The sequence below is a fragment of the Nyctereutes procyonoides genome, unplaced genomic scaffold (assembly GCF_905146905.1).
Source record: "Nyctereutes procyonoides isolate TBG_1078 unplaced genomic scaffold, NYPRO_anot_genome, whole genome shotgun sequence".
Lineage (NCBI taxonomy): Eukaryota > Metazoa > Chordata > Mammalia > Carnivora > Canidae > Nyctereutes > Nyctereutes procyonoides.
This window is the reverse complement of record NW_026575036.1, coordinates 23,791,257-23,818,045: the sequence shown is the minus strand read 5'-3', so window position 1 is coordinate 23,818,045 and position 26,789 is coordinate 23,791,257. Positions and strand designations below refer to the sequence as shown.

The window sequence follows — 26,789 nt, the reverse complement described above, 5'->3', positions numbered from 1 at the left end:
TTTCTGATATCTCCCACACATTTCCTCTCCCTTCCCTTATATTCCCTTTCACTACTATTTATATTCCCCAAATGAATGAGAACACATAATGTTTGTCCTTCTCCGATTGACTGACTTCACTCAGCATAATACCCTCCAGTTCCATCCACGTTGAAGCAACTGGTGGGTATTTGTCGTTTCTAATGGCTGAGGAATATTCCATTGTATACATAAACCACATCTTCTTTATCCATTCATCTTTCGATAGACACCGAGGCTCCTTCCACAGTTTGGCTATTGTGGACATTGCTGCTAGAAACATCGGGGTGCAGGTGTCCCGGCGTTTCATTGCATCTGTATCTTTGGGGTAAATCCCCAACAGTTCCTTGCTTCTTCCTAATTTCTGGTGGCTCCTGGCAATCTTTGGCATTCTTTGGCTTGTAGCTGCATCTTTGGCATCTCCATCTCCACATGTCCTTTCTGTGTCTCCCTATATATCCTTCTCTGTGTCTCCCTATATAATTTTCTGTGTCTGATAAGGACACTCTCCTTGTATTTAGTTAGCGTCCACCCTAATCCAGTATGATCTTCTATCAGTCTTACCTTAATTGCATCTACCAAGACCCTATTTCTAAATGGCAGTATTCTGAGGTTTCCAGGTAGACATGAATTGGGGGAGAAGGGTTCTTTTCACTACAAGGTAACTAAAGAGCTGTTTTAGTATTTATAAAATAAAATTTGTAAATGATATGAAAACACTGTAACCCAGCCCTGGTGCCTGGATTTCTTCAAATACTATTTCCCAATAAAAGTACCAGGGCACCTTGAAGTAAACAACTGATTCTGGGTTTGAGGTAGTAAATAAGATGTTCCTAGAACATTTTTCTAAAATCAAGGAAGTTTTTTTGGCTATTGGCATCATAACAAAAAGTCTTAGGGATCAATTTGATTGGGCTCCCTCTAGCCAAAAAATGGGACAATATGAGCACCAAAAAGAGTAATTGCTAGAGTTATTGAAACCTGTCACATGTGTGTGTGGGTTGGTTGTTTTTTTTTTTTTTTCTTTTTTCTTCTATAAGATTTTAAGTTTCTTGTGGGTATTTTCTGAATAGCATTTTCCAGGATATCATGCAAAGTGGTAGTGGCTATTAAGTACTTACTCTTTGATTGTCCTTGGCTGCAACTACTTACGATAATAAAAGATAATTGACCTATAGAGTAACAAATAGAAAACCAAGATTCAGGAAGCTTAAGTAATAAAAACATGCATGAGAACATACTACCAATTTCAGGTACGTAGTTTCCTTTAATGAAGGAAGGAGACAGATTAATGTTAAATAAAAATGGCTAAATGTTAACATTAGTCAAATCTGTTCTGTAGGTATCATATTTTTATATGTTGTAGAATTTTCAGAGACGTTCATAATTGTAAACTTTAAGGCAGTTTTAAAAGGCTCCGTGTCTTGACCAAGACCACATAGCTAACATTAGGAGCAGCCAGGATTTGACCAGTTTTCTGACTCTGGATCTGGGGTCTCTTCCCACTACAGGTAATACGAAAGCATGATATTAGTAATTTTAGCCATCTTAAACCTTTCATTTTATGGTTGTCTACAGCCTTTATAACTCAAATTATTATCTTATTTTGATAGCTCTTGTTTGGATGTACTTTTGAGCTAAAAAAATAATTAGTATAGAATTAACTATCATTTTGATAGCATCATGTCTGTTCCCTACTTACAGATCAATTATCTGATTATTTTGCCTTGCCTTTCAGAAATGTAATAAGTCTTTTTTTTTTTTCTTTCAGAGTAAAGTTCATAAATCACAGTTATAGGAATAGGACCTTTAAGAGTTTTTACTTTTCATGTTCCTCCCTTTTACAATGCTAGTGGGAACGCAAGCTGGTACAGCCACTCTGGAAAACAGTATGGTGTGGTTCCTCAGAAAGTTAAAAATAGAGCTACCCTTATAATCCAGCAATTGGCACTACTAGGTATTTACCCCAAAAATACAAAGGTGGGGCTCGGAAGGGGGGCACCTGAGTCCCAATGTTTATAGCAGCAATGTCCACAATAACCAAACTATGGAAAGAGCCCAGAGTCCCTCAGCAGATGTGATATATATATAATGGAGTATTACCCAGCCACCAAAAACAAATGAAATCTTGCCATTTGCAGTGACGTGGATGGAACTGGAAGGTATTATGCTAAGCAAAATAAATCAGAGGAAGACAATTATCATGATTTCACTTGTGAAATTTAAGAAACAAAACAGAGGGAGCATAGGGGAAGGAAAAATAAAGACAAAATCAGAGAGGAAAACAAAACCATAAGAGACTCTTAATAATCATAGGAAACAAACTGAGGGTCCTTGGAGGGGAGGGGTGGGGGGGGGATGAAGCAACTGAGTGACAGGCATTAAGGAAGGCACATGATGTAATGAGCACTGGGTGTTATATATAATTGATGAACCATTGAACTCTACCTCTGAAACTTAATATAATACACTATATGTTAATTGAATTAAAATCTGAAAAAAGGCAAGTGACTCAGCAGCCCCTTCATTTCAGTGTGAGGTGGTGGCAGGGAGAGTTGCTAGCATCTAATGGTGCTCATGGTCTGACCTCTGCCCTTTGGTGGGAACATTTCTTCTGATGTTTTTTTTCATTGGTTCTACTACATTAAAATGTTTCTCCTTTAAAAAAAAATTCATGTTTCTTATATTTCTTCAATACTGTTTATTAACAAATTGCCTCTTTAGAAGACACGAAGAGAACCTATAAATGTCACTTGTAATTGTCTCAAAGTTTGAGGGCAGTAATGTCTCAAAGTTATACCAGAGAAAAGCAACCTTAGGTGCTTAAATGTAGGCATTTGATGACTGAGCAAAGAATTAAGAGATTAAGATGAAGGTAGAGTTAGCGGCAAGTTATGCATATTAAATACATCTTTATTTATTTACCTAGTTACACTGTATAAGAGCCATTGTGTCCTAAGGGTATTTAAATTTCTTTTTATAAAAGAACTTCTTGAGAAAACCTTGTCTTTTACCTAGGACTGCTTGAGTAGATTTTGGAAGCAACTTGTTTAGCTTCTTTCATTTCTTTCTTTTTTTTTTTTTAAGATTTTATTTATTTATTCATGAGATATACAGAGAGAGACACAGGCAGAGACACAGGCAGAGGGAGAAACAGGCTCCATGCAGGAAGCCTGATGTGGGATCTCCAGGATCACACCCTGGGCTGAAGGCAGCGCTAAACCGCTGAGCCACCCAGGCTGCCCAGCTTCTTTCATTTCTTAACATTTTTTGAAGTAGGGAGGGGCTGTTATTTGAACATTCATGTGTGACTTTATGCCTGAAGTTATTTATATGTTATACACTACTCAAACTAATGGATAAAGTATATGAAATTGTGAAATTCATTCATCTGGATTAGAAATTATTGGCATAATGTTAGTTAAAATTGTAGCAGGCCTAATAGGCAATTTTATTGGACGTAGGGCCACTTGGGTTTTGTACTGGTTTGTCCATTAAATCATCTGTGACTGAAGTAAAATTATGTAAATTGTTTAGTTTCTTCATTTGATGATGATACTGGTGCCTTACTGAAGATACTGGCAAAGGTTAGATTGCATACCTTTGGCAAATTTGTTAAGGAGATGTCACTTTCATTCTTTATGTATGCCAGACAACTGAGTTGTCATACTTTTTTTATTTTGAAGTCCTTTACTTTGTACTTAGAATGAACATTAATCTTTGGTTTGGGCTAATAGTTTATAAATTATATAGTTTATAAAAAGTATCCCCTTTTCAGGCATTTCTTAATGGAGTACTTCTTTAAGTATATGCTAGGTCCATTTAATTACGGGTTTATTAACTTTGGAATCAAACAGGCTGTAGTTGGGTACCTGCCAAGTACTGGGCTGTAAGCTAAGAGCCTTTTTCATAATAGTTTGTGTTGTAGAAAAGATGTTTTCATGAAACATCTTTCAGGATGAGTATTTCATGAAGCATGTTTTAGAATGTGCTGAACTCCAGTAAGACAAGCTTTCAGCTAAGCATAGCAGATTGTTAGCACCTGTTTAATTCCCTAATCCTTCCCAGGACCCTACTAAAATGACAACAAAAGAATGAAAAGAAAAATTTAAAGCCACAAGACCAGAGAACAAGGGCGAAGAGACAGCAGATAAAGATGTCCACAAAACTTGAAAGTGATTGTGTGAAGTGAATGGTAAATTGTCTTAGCAGATAGGGCGTCTGGCTGGCTCAGTTGATAGAACATGTGATTCTTGATCTTGGGGGCATGAGTTCAAGCCCTACGTTGAAGGTACAGTTTTTTTGTTTTTTTTTTTTTTAATTGTCTTAGCAGAAAGCTGAAGCTTTCATGGGGAAAGTGGAGCTAAGAAGAAATCAGTTAACATACCATAGAATCTTAGTCTGTCTTGGGTCTGAAGTCCTCCATTATCTTTGAAGGCAGGGATATGGGTGGTGCCAAAACCCAGAATTGGTTAAAATGTTTTAAAGAACTTTGTCCTGGGGCACCTGGATGACTCAGTGGTTGAGCCATCTGCCTTTTGGCTTAGGATGTCATCTTGGGGTCCTGGGATGGAGTTCTGCATCAGGCTCCCCTCTGGGGAGCCTACTTCTCCATCTGTCTATGTTATGTCTCTGCCTCTGTCTGTGTCTCTCATGAGTAAATAAATAAAATCTTAAAAGAAAAAAAAAGATCTTTATCCTGCAGAGTCTTGGCTGAACAGGGTAGGGGAAGGAGTCTACCCAGGCAGACTGGAGGTTAACTCTCTAGAGTGAGTGGTTAAACCAGATAAAACTCTGGCACAAATGAGTATAGACGAAACAACAGAGTAAAGAGAGGGAAATTAAGTCAAATAATTAAGGCCTCTAGTTCTCTACCTATAGCACTGGCAGTCTTGTTTATTCCCAGAGTGGGAAATAGGAGGCATCTTCTGGGATACTATCTTGCCTAAGAGAAAAGACTTAAGTTACTGATGTTTGGGAGTCTCCAAATGAAATAGCCAGATCTCTGCTTGATCACCCTGCATTAAAATCTGTTAGTTGAAATGCTCTGACCACCCATTCTCACCATTTTTCAATCAGTATTTTAGTGTCTTACAAATCAAGGATCACCAGATATTTGAGGGAAACCTCCAATATAATAGAGCTCAAAACAGAGACAAAAGGAACCTGAAAGAATAAACCCAAGTTCTGGGAAACACAAAACAACTTAAAAGTTAGTATTCTCACAGATAAAAGGATAGCTCATCATTGAAACAAGACTAAAAAAAGAAAACTTTTGGAAATCAAAAATGTTATAGTATAAATTTTAAAAATTCAGGCATAGAGGATAAGCTGAAAAATCCGAGAAAGTGAGATGAAAAGTTAATGAGACAATAGACTATTAGTCTGTGAGATTCAGTACCAAATAATAGAATTTTAGAAAGAAGAAAGTCAAAAGGCAGAAACTTATCAAGAAAAGGTACTACAAAGGAAATTTTCCCAGAATAGCAGAGAGGAAAGAACTCATATGCTTCATAAAATTCTAGAACTCTGCAGATAAACAAGATCCTAAGAGGTTCCAGAGAGAGAAAACAGACCCATGTATAAAAGAATGTTATCAACAATGGATGCAGCACCGGAGCGATGCCTTGAAAATTCTGGGGAAAATAATTACTAATGTAGGACATTGTAAACCCTGTTAAACTGTCAGCCAAGTATTAGGGTAGAATACAGACATTGTCAAACATGTGAGAGCTCAAAAATCAATTATCACACACCCTTTCTCAGTATTCAGCTGGAGGATGTGCATGCTTCACTAAATGAGAAAGTAAATGAAGGAACAATGTGAGATTCAGAAAATGAGTTCTGACCTAGAGAAAAGATAAATGGGATTACTGGGATAATGATAGAGGATAGTTGAGAATGACTGCTAAACAGCTTTTAGAGAGTTACCAGTTCAGACTGGAGCAGGACAAAGAAATAGCATTTCCTAGAGAGTAGGAAATAGATTTTGTGGGTGAGTTGATGTGTTTGAGTGTATTAATAGGAGATTTGTACTTTTGTTGTAGAGTTAGCTAATATAGAGAAAAGGGAAAAGAGAAAACAGTAGTTAATTAACCCTAGGAAAAGCAAACAGTTGTACAAGAAAACTAATCATAAGTTAGTACATGGTTGTGAATAATGTTTATATAGTTATATTAATGTAATATTGCTTATCAAATGTTGATATATCAAAAAGAACATTCAGTGGAAGCAGCTAAGGGAGTGGGTAGGGCAGTGGTGTTTAAAGTCTTTTATCTTCTGTAGTAAAAATAAAAAAAAAAGTCACTAGAAAATGTCTGAAACCAAAAAATCAAGGTGGAGTAGCATAGACCTATTATTTAGAAGTAAAGAGGCAAATATTTAGGAGAAATAGGTAAGAGATTTGATGAGTGCTTACATTACAGGGAGTGGGAAATTTCTGTAGTTTTTCTCTATAAATCTAGAAGTGCTGTTTGATGTCTTAAAGTTTGTACATTCATTCCTTTAATAAAAAATGAAATGTAAAAAAAAAAAAAGAAACGTAAAGGCCTATCATTGCTGTCCAGAGGCAGATAGATTATTAGTAGGGTGGATTTGTGAAATGGTCTCTTGGAGACCACAGTTTAGACAAATCCACCAGTATTGAATATTTTTGAGATTGTTATTGGAGCTGCTCAGTAATTACCTGAGAAATTCCCAGATAGGTGAAATACCTTTTGAATTTTCACATGTAACTTTGGCCATAAAGCAGTTCTTCCCATAGAGCGCATTCTTTTTAATATGTCTTCCTGAGATGGGTTTCCAAGGGGAGTGCTATATAAGCTTTACATACTCAGTAAGTATTAAGTGAATGAAACTTGAGTGAAAACAACTTAGTAGACCTTAGGGTATAAAAGACCCAGTATAGCTACAACACAGCAATTCTCTGTTTAGCTGAAGGAGATAGTTACTTCTAGAATGTGGCTGAGTGCCTATGATTTTTTATTCCTGACTTCTTTACGCTCAGTTTTTAAAAATCAGTTATCAGGGCACCTGGGTGGCTCAGTCGGTTAAGTGTCTGACTTTGGTTCAGGCCATGATCTCGGGGTCCTGGAATTGAGGCCTGTGTCAGGCTTCTCACTCAGTGGGGAGTCTGCTTTCCCTCTCCATTTGCCCCTCCCCTTGCTTGCCCCCCCCCCCAAATAAAATCTTACTATAACAAAAGTATCTTTTAAATAAACATTGAAGAGCAAGAAATTAAATTCCTGGAACTCAGCCAGTACTCCTTTCCCCAATGTTGAAATTACATTTGTTAGAACAGTTCTGGGTGCGACATGTGAAGGATGGATAATAGCAGGAAACCAAACAGCTGTTGTATGGTAACGTGAAAGGAAATTAGTATGTTATTAAGTAGAAAGTAGCCTATTACCAACTGGACTAACAGAAGAAACTCCAAATACATATGGTCTTATAGGTAGCAGGAAACAGGCCTCCTCATTAGTGTGATTTATTTTTAACAAAGTCATGAGGCCCTTTGTGAGGCAAGCAAGGCAGAAGATGATTGAAAGATCTGTTGTCACTTGCACTGTGTACTTTCTAAGGTCCTGAGGTGAGAGCAGTGACAACAGTACCAACACCGGTTTATTGCGGACAACAAATGCATTGATAGGTAGAGATTACTAATAACATAGGCTTTGTGGTAAAGAAAAACTAGAGCAGTAATTTGTAAAAGGTGTTAACACAATTTTAGTGGTTAGCAGAAAGTATCCTTTATCTGGAAGTGTGTATCCATAGAAATAAATTTCCTGATATGACAAGTAAGGCCAAAAAACACAATCATAAGCAGTGCAGCCAAAAACATTGCTATAACAGAAAGCTATTTTAATCAACACTTCTGCTCTTCCTAATTTTAAAGTTTGAGAAGGAAGGAAGGTACTTGACATTGCTGCCAGTAGCTAAATGATAATTTATGGTTGACAAGGGCTGATGGCCTCAGTTCCTCTGGTCAGCTGCTACTTGAGGTGAATTAGCAATGCCTGTTTTTAGGTTATAGCAGAAAAAGACATATTCATTGCATTACTGGTATTAAATAATTTGATATCGGGGCACTTGGGCGGCTCAGCAGTTGAGCATCTGCCTTCAGCTCAGGGTGTGATCCCGGGGTCCTGGGATCAAATCCTGCATCGGGCTCCCCACAGGGAGCCTGCCTCTCTCTGTGTGTCTCTCATGAATAAGTAAATAAAATCTTTAAAAAATAATAGTAATTTGATATCTTGCATATATTTCTTGTAACATGGTGGTTTAAGGTTTGCATAGGCTACCAGAAAATGTTGACTAGAATTTGATTATTCATGCTCTGAGCACAGCACTTTACCAGTGCTTCATACCAGTTTTCTGTGTTGTGGCTTTTTAAATTTTCTTTGTATTTCCAGCTTAACAAGATAAAAAAGGCATTTGGTGGAATAATTATACAAATACAAGTATTATTTTAAACGCAGCTTTTCTGCATATTTAACTTTCAGTATCAGTACTGGTTTACAAACTTTTTTAATTTTTAATTTTAATTAATTTTTTTGGAGAGTGACAGTGAATGAGTAGGGGTAGGGAGGGGGAGGATCAGAAGGAGAGAGACTCTGAAGCAGGCCCCCATGTCCAGCATGGAGCCCAACGAGGGGTTCTATTCAACTACCCTTAGATCATGACCAGAGCCAAAATCAGGAGTCAGATACTTAACAGACTGAGCCACCCAGGCATCCCTTTTTGTTTTTTGCATCTAATTAATTAATTAATTAATTAATTAATTAATTAATTAATTAATTAAAGAGCGGATCCACTGGTGGGGTATAACCTTTTAAAATAAAAACGGGCACCTGGGTGGCTCAGTCTGTAAGCATTCAACTCTTAGTTTTGGCTTAGGTCATGATCTCAGGATCATGAGATTGAACCCAGTTGTAGGGCTCATGAGAATTGGCCCTCTCTCTTCCTGTGCCCCTCCCCCTGCACACACTCTCTTTCTCCAAAATAAATAAAATCTTTTTAAAAAATAAAAATAAATATTTTAAGACAAGGTAATTGAGTCTTTTTGTGTCTTTATACAGGAAACTCTTCACACAGTGAAATGGAAGGAAAGAAAAATGCAACATTAAAGATAAATAAGGTTTGTTCAAATACAGAAAAATCTTTTAGATAATAACACTATGGTTGTTTAGTACATAACTCCATAACTCATATTTCAAAATATTTAAGTATAACTATTACTTGTCATGGAGGTCTGTTTGTTTGCTGTTTCACTAACTTCTTTTTACTTTTCTAGCCTCAAAGAGCAAATCAGTGTACCAGTCAGTGCTTCAGAAATTTTTTCTCCAATATGTTTTCTTCTAGTAATCACACTGGAGAATCTTCTTTTACCTGTAGAACTTACTGGTTAGTATTTTCTACTTTTAATTTTCTACTTTTAATTTATGTCTTTGTACTTGGTGGTTTAATTATTATAATTAACTTTTGGTAAAAATTTAAATTGTCTCAAACATAAAAGCCTACCTTGTTTTTTATTTTTGTTTTAGAAAATAAACTAGTTCTAGTAAAGAGAAACCTTGTTATTTTGTGACACTCTGTAGTATGTAGTAACTGCCTCTGATCTAGTGGGTTTTGTTTCATTAATAAATTGTTCTACACAGGTTTTTTTATGTGCTGGAGGGGTAGGCTACTTGTTAAATTGTAATCCAGCCAAAACTTTTAGAGTAGACCCAGTCATCTTTGAATCTATAGTGAGTGACTGGTGTGTGGATACTAAGTAAATATTTGTGGAATTTGAAGATTAAGTTGGGATTTTAAAGTCACCTAGCTTTGGTTGAACAAGCAAGCACAGGTTAAGATCGTGTGATTTAATTTTAGAGCTTGGATCAAGTTACCAAAGACAACAATTACGTCTTAGTAGCCTTTTGAAAAGCTGAACTATACCCATTTTTGGTTACAGTAACTATAGCTTCCTTTATTTTTTCCTTTTGCCTTACACTTAGTTTCAGAGGGGAAACCATTGAAGGTACAGTTTCCGCTGGGACTGCTTGCTGCAGCTTTGATTCATGAGATGGAAAATGGTGTTGCTTTTTTTTCTCTCAGTAATAAGGATATTATTCTGAACTGACTTTTAAAAAATTTTGTCACTTAAGATATAAATTCAAGCATTATTTTAATGAATCAGATAAATACGATTTTGATTTGTAATAAAAAAACTTTACATTAGGAATGAGTTTATATCGAAAGTATTTAGAAAAAAGTTCATAGTCTTTTAAATGTGATTTACAGTGCTAGGTACAAAAATTTCTGCTATGATAATAACCCACTTGTTCGGCTGAAAAGTTCTTCGAGTTCTGTCTGATAAGGCCTAAATCTGTCTTTTAGTACAGAACTTGGCGAGGTCAGCGAAATGAGTGCCTTGATTAGGCAGAAGAGACAGGAATTGGAACTGTCCTGGTTTCCTCATATGTCACCTGGAGCTGGGAGGTAAAAACGACATTTCTTTTAAAGATGTTATCTATTTATTCATGAGAGACAGAGAGAGAGAGAGAGGCTGAGATGCAGACTCCTCCCACAGGGAGCCCCATGTGGGACTCGATCCCAGGACCCTGGGATCACGTCCTGGGCTGAAGGCAGACGCCCAACCTCTGAGCCACCCAGGTGGCCCCCCAAAATTTTTTTGTGCCAAAGTGTTTACATGCTAACATGAGCAGAAGATGTCATTAATACCAGAGGTATTTTTCTAAGAAAGTTTTGTGTAAATTAAATTTGGTGTTTCAATGTAGTTATGTTTCTAAGAAAGTTTTGTGTAAATTAAATTTGGTGTTTCAATGCCTAAAGAAGATTGCTGTTTAAAGAATCCCTTGAAAAGTACCTTTATGTGTTTAATAAATGTAGATATACGGGTATTTTAAAAGGGAGAGCACCCAAATGACAAGATTCATTATTAGTAATACCATTCAGCTCTGTTATCCTTCTTTTTTTTTTTTCCTCTTTTTTTTTTTTTTTCTGTTATCCTTCTACTGTTTCACCCATTCGAATCTTACCTGTGTGCTGTTTGCTGACGCGCTACTTTTGTCATGACATTTCCCCTCCCCAAAAGATCTTCTCAGTGACTATTTGACCAAATCTTTGTACTCTAACCCTGGCATTCATGACTTTTTATAATGTAGTCCTTTCTTTCTTAGTTTAAGTCCTAAAACTACTGTCACATTGCTAGAAGTGTATTGTATATATGCTTAAATCAAGTTCCTACATAAAGATTAAGGTCCTTGCCACTGTCATCCCTGTAACATTTTAACTTTATCTTATATAACATTGTAATATAGTTCTGCCTAGGGCCTTCACCCTGTAGGAATGAGAGTGGAACATAAATAGAAGTAAAATTAGGAAGTCCAGATATGTATAATATGAAATCTTAGAGTTATATGTTTTTGTGTATGTATAAGCTGCACATTGTTTTTGAAGTTTTTCTCCTCCTACTCCGAAACCTCACCTTATACTGGATAAAGTAGTTTTTTTTTAGGAGATCTGAATTAAACAAATAGAAATCAGAAAGAAGCTGAGAGTGGATTGGGTTTGAATGCAGAAACTTAACAGGGACACTGGGAGTTTTGAAGAGCCATTGTTTTTAGATTGAGGAACTTGACAATGTAACAGGAAAAGAAATCAGTTTTTTTTTTTTTTTAATGTATTTGATGTTTTTGCTTTGGATACGTGCTTATAAAACAAATTAAGGAAAAACATAATCGTGTGTGAATAATATGCTTCAAATTCAAGTGATGTTCTGTTTCCAAGTTTTAAGTTATTTTTTCAAGGACTGATTCTCTTTAACCTTGCTGATTTCTTTAAAACCATGATTTGATTAACTTGGCTAAATTATTTTTTGGTTGCCCAGAAAGGGAGGGGAGGGTGCAAGAGGCATAAAGGCACTTTCTGGTAGGAGGCGGTAGTGATTACACAGGTATAGATATACATCAGTCAAAAGTCATCAAACTGTACACTTTGAAAATCTGTGCATTTTATATACATTTTATTATACAAATTGACTTTTTTTTTTAGTATAGAGAAAGCAGAAGCTAAAAAAGTTATTGACAAAGTATTATATTAAATTATTTAAAAGATAAACGTATGTGAAGTTGCCCTTGATCTCCTTTTGCTATTAATTTTATCAGAACAACATGCTTCTCTGGGTTCTTTGCAGCCAGTTGCTAGCCATCTTTGAATAATGAGTAACCTTGAATTTATATTTTTAGTCTTTTGGCAAAAAATAATTTAAGTACACTGATTTTAAAATTGCTAACCTGACTTGGGAAATTAATAATTTTAAATGTTGGTGTAATTTTTTAAACCATTTAAACAAAAATGTCTTTATTTTGTTTTGAATTTTCAGAATTGGTTTTATACCCTGGAATATTGAAACACAAGTGCTTCCTCTCATCTCTCCTGTGTTGCCAAGAACTATTTTTCCAACCAGTACCATATCTTTAGAAAATCTTGGTAAAGTTTGTGTAATGCTTTTCTAGTTTTTAAAAAAAATTTGTTAGTTTCTTTCACTATCCTACAAAGTAAGTGTTAATGACTTAGGAAAGCTTGTAAAATGAGGTAAAAATAGTAAATCCTAGATGTTCCTGTAAATATTTGGGCAGTGACTTTTAAATTGTTCTAAGTAAATCTTTTTTTTTTACTTTAAGAAATTACATCTTCAAATCTTTGAGGAACTGGTTAGAATTCTCTCTTCTGTTTAGGACTTTAGTGTCCAAAATGTAGATCTTTAGAAGTTACATCTCCTACTAATTATGAACAAATAGTTTCAGTCTCTATATATTTGTGGATAGCTTGTTTTCTCTTGTTTTTTGCCTAGTTAATATCAATTCATAAAGCAGTGGTAGTTATCAAACCAAACATATTTTCTTTGGTTTTTTCCTCCCCTATAGATTGCCCACAGGAATTCAAATCTTATAACTCATTTCAGTAGCATTAAAAGAACCTGAAAAATACATGCTGTTACTTAGATGTTAATAGCTATGCATTTATTCATAACGTGATTCATAAGTATATTTGGTTTCATTCTTAGACATTTATTTTATGCTAACATAACCTGAAGCCAGACTATTCTTATTTATTGAAACATGTATTTACTTTTTACTTTAAAAAAAAAAAAAAACATCTTACTAGGTACCTCTTGCAAGGGATATGCATTAACACATACTCAAGAAGGAGAGGAGAAGAAGCAAACTTCTGGCACATCAAACACCAGAGGAACAAGACGAAAACCTGCAGCAACAACTCCTACCAGGAGATCGACACGTAATGTGAGAGCTGAAGCAGCCGGTCAGTCTCAGAGGTCCCCAGTATCAAATAATTCTGGGTGTGATGCTCCAGATAACAGCAGTCCATCTGTAAGCATTCCCTCTTCAGCTGCATCAGAAAAGCAAACAAGACAGGCTCCAAAACGGAAGTCTGTAAGAAGAGGAAGGAAACCACCTTTATTGAAAAAGAAACTTCGGAGCTCTATACCTCCCCCTGAAAAATCATCTTCCAGTGATTCAGTAGATGAAGAAACAGCAGAATATGATACACCACCTGTGATAGAGAAAGAGCACCAATCAGATGTAGAAAGTGGTAACAGTTGTACTGTACAGGCAAGTGTAGAAAATGTGTCTGCTGATAACTTGAAAAGTTGCAATGAACAGGTAGAAGAAAGTGAGGAACATACTGAGAACCATGATCCAGAGGAAGCAGTGGAATCTTCATATTCTGAGTCTCATACCCAAGATCCTCCTGAACTAGTTGAAGAGGAAGAGGAAACTCAAAAAGTTGAGAATACAAGTATAGAGGCTAATGTTTTATGTTTAGTAAGTGAGACTCCTGAAAATATTTCTGGAAAAGGAGGTGATCTATTGGAAAATCAAGACCAAACATCTGGACCTTCAGAATCAGAGGTAAAGGCAGATAAATGCACAGATGATCATTCAAATGATTTTCTTACATGTTCAGGGTCTGAAATTGAATTACATGAACCTGTACCAAGCTTAGGTGAGTTACCAGAGAATGCAGTCTCTGTGGTTAATGAAGAAAAAGTTATGGAGAATCCTGTAGTAGAAGTTATTGATCATAAAGATTCAATAATAAAAACAGAACAGCTTGTAGACAGCCCCACATTAGAATCTTCTGAGAGTAAAATTATACAAACAGTGGACAAAAAATCCATAGAGAGTTCAGAGGTTCAGTTGCTTGGGCACGTTGAAACTGAAGATGTAGAAATAACTACAGCCTGTGATACTTCAGAGAATGAAAATTTCAGTAGTATGCAAGACTCTAGAAGTAATTTATTACAAAATAATCTTAACACCAAATTAGACAAATGTTCAGGAGAAAAGACTCAATCTCCTAATGAACATTCCAGATCTGCAGAATTGCCTCATACACACATTGAACAAATTCAGAAGCATTTTAGTGAGGACAATAATGAAATGATACCGATGGAATGTGATTCATTTTGCAGTGACCAGAATGAATCTGAAATTGAACCTTCTGTAAATGCTGATACTAAACAATTGAATGAAAATTCTGTGGAGCAGAGTTCTCAAAATAATACGCTGTCTTCTGATCCTGCAAATGAAAAAGTTGAAACTGTATCTCAACCATCTGAAAGCCCAGTAGATGTGATAGAGAAAGCCAAAAAGCCTCGTACCCGAAGATCTAGATTTCACTCCCCATCTACAACTTGGTCTCCCAACAAAGATACTGCACGAGAAAAGAAGCGGTCTCAGTCTCCATCTCCCAAAAGAGAAACTGGAAAAGAAAGTAGGAAGTCTCAATCACCATCTCCCAAGAAAGAATCTTCAAGAGGACGTAGAAAATCTCGTTCTCAGTCCCCAAAACAGGATATTGTAAGAGAAAGGAGACGATCTCAGTCTCGATCTCCAAAAAGAGATAGTATGAGGGAAGGCAAGAGATCTGTATCACTCTCCCCCAAAAGAGACACTTCTAGAGAAAACAGAAGATCTCAGTCAAGAGTGAAAGATTCCTCTCCAAGGGAAAAGTCCAGGTCTCGGAGCAGAGAAAGAGAAAGTGATAGAGATGGGTCAAGGAGAGATCGAGATAGAGAAAGGAGAACCAGAAGATGGTCTAGATCCAGATCTCGTTCTCGGTCACCATCAAGATCTAGAACAAAAATTAAGAGTTCATCATTTGGTAGAAATGACAGAGACACTTATTCTCCTCGGTGGAAGGAAAGATGGGCAAATGATGGTTGGAGATGTCCACGAGGAAATGATCGGTACAGAAAGAATGACCCAGAGAAACAGAATGAAAATACAAGAAAAGAAAAAAATGACATCAGTTCAGATGCTGCTGATGATCCAAATTCTGCCGACAAACATAGAAATGACTGTCCCAGTTGGGTAACAGAAAAAATAAATTCTGGGCCTGATCCAAGGACCAGGAATCCAGAAAAGTTAAAAGATTCTCACTGGGAAGAAAACAGAAATGAAAATTCAGGGAATTCTTGGAATAAAAACTTTGGTTCAGGTTGGATGTCTAACCGTGGTAGAGGCAACCGTGGCAGAGGCACTTACAGAGGTGGTTTTGCCTACACAGATCAAAATGAAAATCGGTGGCAAAACCGAAAACCCCTCTCAGGGAATTCAAATAGTTCAGGGAATGAGTCTTTTAAGTTTGTGGAACAGCAACCCTATAAGCGGAAAAATGAGCAAGAGTTCTCATTTGATACACCGGCAGATAGATCTGGGTGGACATCTGCATCTAGTTGGGCGGTGAGAAAGACTCTACCAGCAGATGTACAAAATTATTATTCACGACGAGGGAGGAATTCTTCGGGTCCACAGTCTGGATGGATGAGACAAGAAGAGGAAACAACCGAACAAGGTAACATATCCTGTTTACTTAATAACAGTTTTATTTGAAGAAAGAGATTTTAAATTTAACATCTTATTTATATGAATTGTAACGATCCCTATTGATAGCTTTATAATGTTAAATCGAATCCCCATTTAACAAGTCCCTTTGCATTTATAGAGATATATATACACATTCGTATTTACTGCCTTTTTCACCTCTCCCAAACCCTGCCAACGACTTAAATACTGTAAGTACAGTTTGCTACAAATAGAAGAATTTGGGATGTTGTGTAGGATTTAACTTCTATTTCATTTATCTCAGATGTGTGTACTTGAATTTTTTTGATTATTCTATAAATAAGTTACTCTTCTAATAAGGATTTATCTTTCCTTGGCTTTTCTGGTTAAGAACATTGCAAGAAAAAAGCTGTTAAAGATTGAAAAGATGGTTAATCTTCTAATTTAGTAATCTAATTAAATTTTATAGGATTATTTCTTTAGTAAATGTTTTGAGGTACTGATTCTTTGCTAATGTTGACAAATGTTCCTATGTGAACTTATTCTTAAAAATAATTTTGGATGTTTTTTTAAGTTTGAAAGTCAGCCCACATTATTTAGAGATGACAGAATTAAACTAAATTCTGGAAGTTCATTTAGGTGTTCTGAGTCTGTTCATTGTTATTTAATCTTAGTATATAACCAGTGGTTCTTTGCTTGTCCAAAGAAATTTGTAACACGATTTTTTTTCACAAGCCTTTTTTCTTTTGATAGATTCTAACCTAAAAGACCAAACCAACCAACATGGAGATGGTTCTCAGCTACCTATAAATATGATGCAACCACAGATGAATGTAATGCAGCAACAGATGAATGCACAACAGCCTATGAATATCTTCCCATATCCAGTGGGTGTTCATGCTCCTTTGATGAACATCCAGCGCAATCCATTTAACATTCATCCTCAGCTACCCTTGCATCTGCACACAGGAGTGCCTCTCATGCAGGTAGCTGCTCCTACCAGTGTATCTCAGGGACTCCCACCACCACCACCCCCTCCCCCACCATCCCAGCAAGTCAGCTACATTGCTTCACAGCCAGATGGAAAGCAATTGCAGGTATGTTTTTTAACAACTAAAGTTTAATCAACATAGCCATTGTAAGCATTTTTTAAACTGTTGGGGACAGATGTGCAAGAAGGGGCTTCTTGGCATCCAGAGACATTTATGTGATTAGGTTTATGATAAACTTCCATGGCCTCCCTTCACTGTCCTCCTTCAACTTCCCACCCCTCAAATAAGAAAATGAATGCATATTATCAAATCTGACCTACTAGATACTGTGATTGATGTCCAAACAGGTTTGCTTTTTCAAGTTAAGACTAAATTAGAATCAAGTGATGGGTGCTTTAAAATAATTCTCTAATTTATTGGACTTTTTAGGAGGTGGGAACTTGTGATGAAGCTTATATTGTCTGTTGGGACAAACGCCAGATAAAGCTGTTCATTATCCATTACCATCTGTGTTTCATTTTCACGAGTTTACCATGCTAAAAAGAAAGAAGTGCCTCTGAGGCATATAGAAAATTTGAATAATAGTTTGTAAACACTGTGTTCCTTATAGTTCTGTGCCTACGTTTCATAAATTCTAGCACCCTAATAGTAGTGTATGGTTGGAAAGTACGGGGAATAGGATTCCAGAATTTGGGACTTCCTATCTCACACCCCCACCCCCACCCCCCGCCTCTCCCCCAGCTCCCTGCAAGCTATTTGACTTCACTGTCTCCTTTTCTTCTGTCTTTAAAGTGGGGCATGTACTTTAGTTCGTTTTCAAAAGGAGCTTTTGAAGAAAGCATTTACTTTTTAAATGCTGTTCTGTTTTTTTGTTGTTTTAGTGTTGGAACATTATAATTCACAAATGTAATTTAAAAGTCACTTGACATATTTACATAGGTTTCTGTTTAAGAAACCTCATTTTTCTTCAGAGTCCTTCATTTAAAAAAAAATTATTTAAATTCAGTTTGCCAACATAGAATATAACACCCAGTGCTCATCTCATCAAGTGCCCTCCTCCGTGTTGGTCACCCAGTTACTCTATCCCCCTGCCCACCTCCCCTTCTGCAACCCTTTGTTTCCCAGAGTTAGGAGTCTCTCATGGTTTGTCTCCCTCTCTAAGTTTTCACCACTCAGTTTCCCACCTTTCCTTATGGTCCCTTTCACTATTTCTTACATTCCACATATGAGTGAAACCATATGATTGTCTTTCTCTGATTAACTTATTTCAGCATAATACCCTCCAGTTCCATCCATGTCAGTGTAAATGGTAGGCATTCATCCTTTCTAATGGCTGTGTAATATCCCATTGAGTGTGTGTGTGTGTGTATCACATCTTCTTTATCCATTCATCTGTTGAAGGACATCATGGTGCTATGAACATTTGTGCTATGAACACAGGTGTCCTGTTTCACTACATCTGTATCTTTGGGGTAAATACCCAGCAGTGCAATTGCTGGGTCATAGGGTAGCTCTATTTTTAACCTTTTGAGGAACCTCCACACAGTTTTCCAGAGCGGCTGTACCAGTTCACATTCCAACAGTGCAAAAGGGTTCCCCTTTCTCCACATCCTCTCCAACATTTGTTGTTTCCTGTCTTAATTTTCACCATTCTCACTGGTGTGAGGTGGTATCTCATTGTGGTTTTGATTTGTATTTCCCTGATGGCAAGGGATGTGGAGCATTTTCTCCTGTGCTTGTTGGCCACGTATAACGTTCTCTCTTCATGTCTTCTGTCCCATTTCTTGACTGGATTGTTTGTTTCTTGGGTGTTGAGTTTAAATAAGTTCTTTCTAGATCTTGGATACTAGTCCTTTATCTGATAAGACATTTGCAGATATCTTCTCCCATTCTGTAGGTTGTCTTTTAGTTTTGTTGACGGTTTCTTTTGCTGTGCAGAAGCTTTTTATCCTGATTAAGTCCCAGTAGTTCATTATTGCTTTTCCCTTGCCTTCATAGAGGCGTCTTGCAGGGAGTTGCTGTGGCCAAGTTCATAAGGGGTGTTGCCTGTGTTCTCCTCTAGGATTTTGATGGATTCTTGTCTCACGTTTAGATCTTTCAACCATTTTGAGTTTATCTTAGAATATTCCAGTTTCATTCTTCTGCATGTGGCTGTCCAATTTTCACACCACCATTTTGTAGAGACGTTTTTCCAATGGATATTCTTTCCCGCTTTGTTGAAGATGAGTTGACCATAGAGTTGAGGGCCCATTTCTATGTTCTCTATTCTGTTCCACTGATCTATGTGTCTGTTTTTGTGCCAGTACCATACTGTCATCTTGATGATTCTAGCTTTGTAATACAGCTTGAGGTCAGGCAATGTGATGCTCCCAGCATTGGTATTTTCAACATGCCTCTGGCTGTTCAGGGTCTTTTCTGGTTTAGGATTATTTGTTCCACCTCTGTGAAGAACGCTCGTGGTATTTTGATAGGGATTGCATTGAATGTATAGATTGCTTTAGGTAACATAGACATTTGAACAATATTTGTTCTTCCAATCCATGAGTATGGGATGTTTTTCCGTTTTTCCATCTCTTTGTGTCTTCTTCAATTTCTTTCATAAGTGTTGTGTAGTTTTTAGAGTACAGATCCTTTACCTCTGCGGTTAGGTTTATTCCTAGGTATCTTAGGGTTTTGGGTGCAATTGTAAATGGGATGGATTCCTTAATTTCTCTTTCTTCTGTTTTATTGTTAGTGTATAGAAATGCAACTGATTTCTTCAGAGTCCTTTAGATATACATGACCTGAAATACAAATTTTCCTTAAGTACCAAGGTTGACTCACTTTGAATTTTTTTATTGCTAATATATGACTTAAAAGACTTCTATCGAATACAAGTAATTCATTAACTGATACCTCTTTAAAACAGGGTATTCCTAGTGCTTCTCATGTAAGTAACAACATGAGTACACCAGTCTTGCCTGCTCCAACAGCAGCCCCAGGAAATTTGGGAACAGTTCAAGGACCAAGTTCTGGTAATACTTCGTCATCAAGTCACAGCAAATCCTCTAATGCTGCTGTAAAATTAACAGAAAGCAAAGTAAGTGTTACAGTGGAAGCCAGCGCAGATAGCTCGAAGACAGACAAGGCAAGTTCAAGGTTGAGAGCAACCTACATATTCTGTATATGATAAAGATGAAAAAATAACAGTTTTGTTTTGTATAATTGGTAAAGGGAATTTACTGTTGATAGTCTTAAATTCTAATGCTATTTGAAGGGTTCTATATACATATGTTGATGTCCAATGAGTTACTGGTAGTATTTCATGATTTTGTTTTTCGAAATGTTTGGGGGGTGTTTGTGTGTTAATAACTTTTGTATTTATGACACTAATTGAAGAATTCTTGGAATAATGTAAAAGTGTAGTGTTTTCAATTTCATATTTTTAAAGAATGTGATTGGGCAAATAATAATTATACTTTTTCCTCTTGCCAGAAATTACAAATCCAAGAAAAAGCAGCACAGGAGGTAAAATTGGCCATTAAGCCATTTTACCAAAATAAAGATATCACCAAGGAAGAATATAAAGAGATTGTGCGGAAAGCAGTAGATAAAGTAAGTTCTAGCTTTAACAGAGTTATGTATGTATTGTTTTGAATCCTATTTTAATAAAGGAATGCTTAAGCCTAATTAAAATAATAAGCACTAACTTCTGATTCTTACCTGCTTTTTTTACCTTTCAAGTGAGTTCATATGAGAGAGATGAAGCATATAAAAATGTCTGATTATCTTTTGGGGTTTGTTTTTCAAAAAGCTTTCCATTTTGCTGTAATCTTTGTAAGTATGAGAAAAATATTCCCGTCCTTTTTTCATAGGTTTGTCATAGTAAGAGTGGAGAAGTAAATTCTACTAAAGTGGCAAATCTGGTTAAAGCCTATGTAGACAAATACAAATATTCACGGAAAGGAAGCCAAAAGAAAACTCTGGAAGAACCTGTGTCTACCGAAAAAAACATAGGTTGAAATGGGGAGCAGTATAAAGGACACTATCAAGAAGTCTGCAAAGTGCAATTTCAACATGTACCTTTAAATGAAAATCATACATAACTGTGATTGAAATTTGGTTTTGATAAAGTTATTTTTTTTAATGTAGAATATAAAGTTTTGTTCTAAATAAATATAGTTCTGCACTGCAACTTCTTTATCCTTTCCTCCTCCCGAAAATAAAAGCAAATTCAAGGGAAAGTAAAGGGATTAAAGGAGTGTGCATTTTTACTAGGACTGTGTTATAGTGTGGATACTGGAAGATGTACAGCTTTTTGATTTGAACAAAGGAGTGCATAAATTAGAGTCTTCTAAGTGCACTGGTTTTGGAAAAGATATATATAATACATTTATTCTGTCAGGCTAAAAATAAAGTATGATCTTTATGATTTTTCCCTCTAATTATAGAAAGTTAAATAATGTATTACCGTGAAAAATATTTCTAATAACAGAAAATACCAATTGCAGGGTTCCTAATGTGTATTTTTAAAGCACACATCTGAATAAATTGCTTAGATAGAAAACAAATTATCACATAAGTAAAATTCAGTGTTCAAAACTTTGGAACACTGTTATTGTATCACCAAATAAAGGTTATGCTGCTTGTTTTTCTTTTGTGCCTTTTTTCCCCCAAATGAGATGAAGCAGTTTGATTTGCTAGATTCACAACTTGGAAGTCTAAAATTCTGTTGAATTTAGAAGACCAGTTTGGGAAAAGTGTTTGTTGACTTTGTAAAAATTATGTTTTCATGAGATCTTCTACCTGTTAGAGAAATGATAAATTATTTGTGCCAACTGGAGAATTGCTGTTGAGTGGTGATCCTCCCTTCCTTGGGATGAAGGTGGACTCACTTCAGTGGCTTTCAGTTGCTCATCTAATCACTAATGAAATTCTTTTCATACTTGAGAAATCTCCAAATGCTTTCCCGTGAATAAAGTGTTAATTAGGTGACCATATGGTAGCCATGAGCCATGCTGCAAAACCTGTGTTTTGGAAATGAGAGGAATTAAATGAATGGAGTCTTGGTTATTAGACTTTCAGGGACTAGGGATTTGATTGTCTTTTTTTAAAATACTAATGTTAATTTTTACAAAAGGTAAGTTTGAAGTGTTAGAGAGCCACTATTTTAACTGGCATCTTAGAAGAAAAAATGAGTTATGTCCATGACAAATTTTCATTCCAGTAACAATTTTTAATAGATACCAAATAACTGGAAAGCGATTCGGATAAGATGTTAATGGCTCAGATAGATGTATGCCTCATTGAGACAGATTGATCCTTTTACTAGCTAAACTAGAGAGCAATACTCTGTAGGACTGTGCTTTTCTGAAGTAAAGATGATCTGTTTTTCAAGTTTATGTGCATAATACTTTCTTGGTGCTAGCTTTGATAAGGCAAATATTTTGAATTGTTGGCCCCAATAATGATTGTGCTAGTTCATAATCTTCATTAGATTATGAGTGTAATCCCAAAAAGTGTTAGAAGTATTTCCAAGCAGTTCTTGATCTTTATTCTGCATTTCTGGGCATTTGTAATATGGTATTCTACTGATTTATATATATATTTTTAATTAAAGTTTGTGTTTAGATACGAAGGGGAAAGAAGTTTGGAAGTATATTTCTTCTAATAAAATATTAAGACTGTTTTAAATATCAACACACACCTCCTCATTTGTTTGTTTTGAACTCTAGAAACAATTGTGTGAACTTTGAATCTATTTTCAGTTAAAGCAGGTTCACACTTTGAAAATTTTGTAGCAAATAGCCTGAGATGATTAATCACACAGTGCTTATGTTTCCTATATTTTCTTTCAGTGTTGTTTGGGAGTAGGGTTACATTTTAAAATTTGCTTTATACCATTTAGCTTTGAGAACATGTTTAAAAGTTTTGAAGGAAAACTAGGTGGTATGGTCAAGAGTTAAAGTCTCACATCTTTGGTAGCAGTGCCATGAATTATTCCCACCTTTCTTGAAAATTAGAAGTGTGTATTCCATATCTGCTTTGGGGTACATGGTTAGACTGCATTTAAAATGCTAATGAATGTTACTGGATTAGAATTCAAACTTTTAAAACTTAGAAATACTTAAGAATGTATTAGAAAGTGCATGCTTTATGTTAAAAAACAACAACAATGCTTTAACATTCCCCATTCTTGCTTTTTTCAGAAATTTACATTAATTTTGCATGTGTACAAACTTAAACATTTTGTGGGGTTACAGATTTCTCGTTATTTATTAAGATTCAGTATTAAGTTGGCCTTTGAAATCTTGGTCCCATTAACTTACTAGTCACATTGACCAATGTTTTAGGCTATAGCAATGCCTAGAATTTTGAGACTAAAAGTAGTTACTTATTATTTTAACATTCCAAAAGTTTTGTGATTTTTTTTTTTCTGGTAATTACCACATTTTCTCCATTATCGTCCTTTAAATGGCCACAGTGTGTACTGTTTGAATGTTCCATCCGAAAGATGTAGCTTCAGAAGCACAGTGGTTGCCCCATGGTCCATGAGACGTTGTTTGTAGTACGAGGATGGAGTGCTGTCTACTGAAACAATACTCTTAAACAGATATGTAGTATGTAATATTTTCTAATAAATTCTTTTGATAAACAAATAAGTGTCTTTAATGTTTTATTATTAAGATTCTTGGGAAATAGGGACGCCTGGGTGACTCAGCGGTTTGGTGTGTGCCTTCAGCTCAGATCCCACTCTGGATTGAGTCCCACATCGGGCTTCCTGCATGGAGCCTGCTTCTCCCTCTGCCTATGTCTTTGCCTCTCTCTGTGTCTCTCATGAATAAATAAAGGAAATATCTTAAAAAATGTATAAAAATTTAAAAAAACTATAAGGTTTTTTTTAAAAAATGATTCTTGGAAAATAGTGACTTTTACCTTATTATAACTCTTTCCAAACCCATGTTGAAGTATTTCTTTGATTAGAACCAAAATAAGTAGCACCACCGTAGGTACATTAATTCCAAGTTGTAAAGCAAGCTTAGAGTCCGCTATAAGCATATATTTTAATAGCGTTTTTTAAATTACAAAATCATAGGAAATTAGGAAAACTTTTAAAAAAAATTAGAAGGAGGAAACTGAAAAACTTAAAGGGGAAAAATCACCTGTAATCCTACCATTTAAAGGTAACAGTGCTAAACTATCCATAACTCTGTTGTAACTTACCCTTTTCACTTAATGATGTGTTTAGAAGTTTTCATTTTAATAATTCTACAGCATGATTTTGTAATGGCTCAATAGTATTCTGTTACATATTGTGCCATTACTTAAACCAACCCTCTGCTGTTGGATATTAAGTTGTTTTTACTAATATAAATAAATTAGTAAAGTAAAAATTGTACTAACACTGATGTGAACATTTTTGTATATAAATTGATGTATCCCATTTCAAATTATTCTCTGGGGATTAATTCCTAGAAGTAGACTCTCTTGGCCAATCAGTTTTTATTTCCCCATAAAAGAATTTTAAATGTGATTATTTACACACTCAATGTATAATTTTACAAATTCAATTATATTTAATGTAAAACTATTATTTTCCTAAGCTGGTTTTTCTCTCCATATAGAACTGTCTGAAAGGTCTGTGTGTCTTTCCTAAATCTTCAGTGCATTTACAAAAATGCTTATTAGGTTTCCAGGAAAATAGGTTTCCCAGCTTATCCCCGCAGCACATGAATTATATTCTTTAAACTGTTCTGCATCTCTAGGCTCCTTCATCAGTTGAAGGTACATCTGTCCTAATGTCCGTGTCCTGTTGTATAATGGCCATGTCATGTTCCCATGGTGATGGACATTGAAGTTATGTGCAGGTTTTGTCCATTAGAAACACTGTTTTACTGAGCACCCTTTGTCACTTTGCTCTACGAACCTCTTTGTTGCATATGCGCTTACATCGAGTTTCAGATGTGCATGTTTTTAATTTGACTAGTGTTTGCCAAACTCCTCTCAGAAAGGGGTATACTATAGTCCCTCCACAGTGCCTGAACTTAGAGTGTAGGTCCCCCTTTGATATGGTTGACTGAACACGTAAAATTAAAATTGCTCTTAGTTATAGGTCTTAATGTTCACGGATTTCATCAAACAGTACATACCGATGTGTCAGGGACTTGCAGAGTCTTCACATATTGAGATTTCATCATACCCACAATCCTCTAAAAGCTGTATAGTAATAGCATTTGTTAACCTTATAATACGTGCCAGGCAATCTTGTGTTACCCCTTTTGATTAATAAAATCAGTTCTAATAGTTATCTTTGTTCTGATGAGAAAATTGAGATCTAGAAAACATGAACGGAGTTACCTAGTTACACAGCTATGTGCTGATAGAGGATTCAGGTAGGGGATCAGTAGACCCTGAATCAGTGCTTGACTTGGGGTGCGAGGTGTTACATGGAGGTCCCAGATGTAGATCGACACGTATAACACACGGGAGTTAGAGCTGAACTAAAACGTGAAATACCGGGAGCACGGACGAGGACACAGCTGACGGGAAGAAGAGAGGCAGGGGGACAGTTCTCCTGTGTCTCCGTTGTTTCGTTGCCTTTTTAACGTGACCGTGTTTCCTGTCCTGGAGATGCGAAGCTTTCAGTATTGAAGGCATCATCTTTCATGCATTTTCCATTCTCCTCCCATCTCCATTCAAACACTTCCTGTTCTCCTTAGCAACCCGGAATTCCTTTGCAGTAAAACTCCAGCTCCCTTAGTTCCCCGCAGTGTTACGATCTGGCCTCTTCTAATAGGCCCAACTGGGACTTAGGTTCCCTATGCGTCAGTTCATCGTAGACACTACAGGCTAATCTGATAGCACAGCTTTGGTCATACTCTACATCATCTCAACATACAGGGCCAGCCTCGTATGATCCACACGACGGAAGAGTGAGCAAAACAGCACTGACTTCGCTCTCAGAACTAACGCGATATGGTGGGAAAGCAGCCAGATATTTATATAACTGATCAGGAATGCCAGGACTCTGTGACCCGAGAATCTGATAGGGCACTAGGACCTAAGGGCAGTCCTTGAGAGTCCCTGCGAGAAGTGGCATTTAAGAGCTGAGAGATGAAGAACCAAGCAAAGAGGAAAAGACGAGCTGAAAGAGGAAATAGGTACAAAAGGTCTGGGACCGAAAAAGTATGGCAACCCCCAAGCCCAAGTTGGCTGGAGTGAAGACTGGTGGAGCGTTCTTACGGCAATCGGCAATCGGTCTTGCAAAGAAAAGCTTTTGAAATCTTTCAAGCAGGAGGTGTTCGATAAGAGCAGATTTGCATTTTGATAGATGATTCTGCTCAACACCTTTCAATGGCTTAATAAAAGTGGTTAGTTAATAAGTATGAAAAGGTGTTCACAGTTAATGGTATACATTTTCTTTTATCAAAATGATCAATTTAATTCTCTGCCAGGAGTGCCACGAGGAAATAGTACTGGTGGGAATTTGTGTGATTTTTCTGAAAGGCAGCTTGAAAATAAGTATAAAGAGCCTTAAAAGAGCCATATGCTCTTTCCATGATAATAAAACCTGCTGACTCCTAGTCCTTTTTCGTATTTAATAGTGGGAAGTTGGAGGGTTGGTTAAACTACGGTTCGTTGGCGTGAAGCTGTTTTGCAGTGGTCATAAATGTTTTCAGGGAGAAAAATAAATGGAGCCAAACAGGACACCAACTATAGTTGGCCCTTGGACAAGGAGGGGCTCCGGCGGCAACGCCCTGCGTGGTCCGAAATCCCCGAAGGATTCCCGACTCCCCAGTGCTGACCCGCCAATAGCCTACTCTTGACTGAGTCTTAACTGACAACACAGCATGCGCCCCGCATGTTACGTGTGTTCTCCGGCCATATTCCTGCCATTATATAAACTGGAGAAAAAGTGTTA

The 26,789-nt window shown here is 36.4% G+C and overlaps 1 protein-coding gene across 4 annotated transcripts in view; it reads left to right on the top strand.

The window, feature by feature from the left end:
• Nucleotides 1-23,529, top strand: part of SCAF11 (SR-related CTD associated factor 11) — a 73,908-nt gene extending 50,379 nt beyond the window's left edge. For 3 of the 4 annotated variants that reach the window (XM_055318630.1, XM_055318627.1, XM_055318631.1), the window contains 9 exons: nt 9,096-9,154; nt 9,311-9,420; nt 10,399-10,500; nt 12,407-12,513; nt 13,192-15,906; nt 16,650-16,993; nt 19,797-20,015; nt 20,363-20,482; nt 20,743-23,529. In XM_055318630.1, the coding sequence (XP_055174605.1) occupies nt 9,096-9,154; nt 9,311-9,420; nt 10,399-10,500; nt 12,407-12,513; nt 13,192-15,906; nt 16,650-16,993; nt 19,797-20,015; nt 20,363-20,482; nt 20,743-20,889 (3,923 nt within the window). In that variant the 3' untranslated portion in view covers nt 20,890-23,529. The remainder of the gene's footprint in view (nt 1-9,095; nt 9,155-9,310; nt 9,421-10,398; nt 10,501-12,406; nt 12,514-13,191; nt 15,907-16,649; nt 16,994-19,796; nt 20,016-20,362; nt 20,483-20,742) is intronic. The other variant, XM_055318629.1, reaches the window with a different exon arrangement.
• Nucleotides 23,530-26,789: the final 3,260 nt, after the last annotated feature.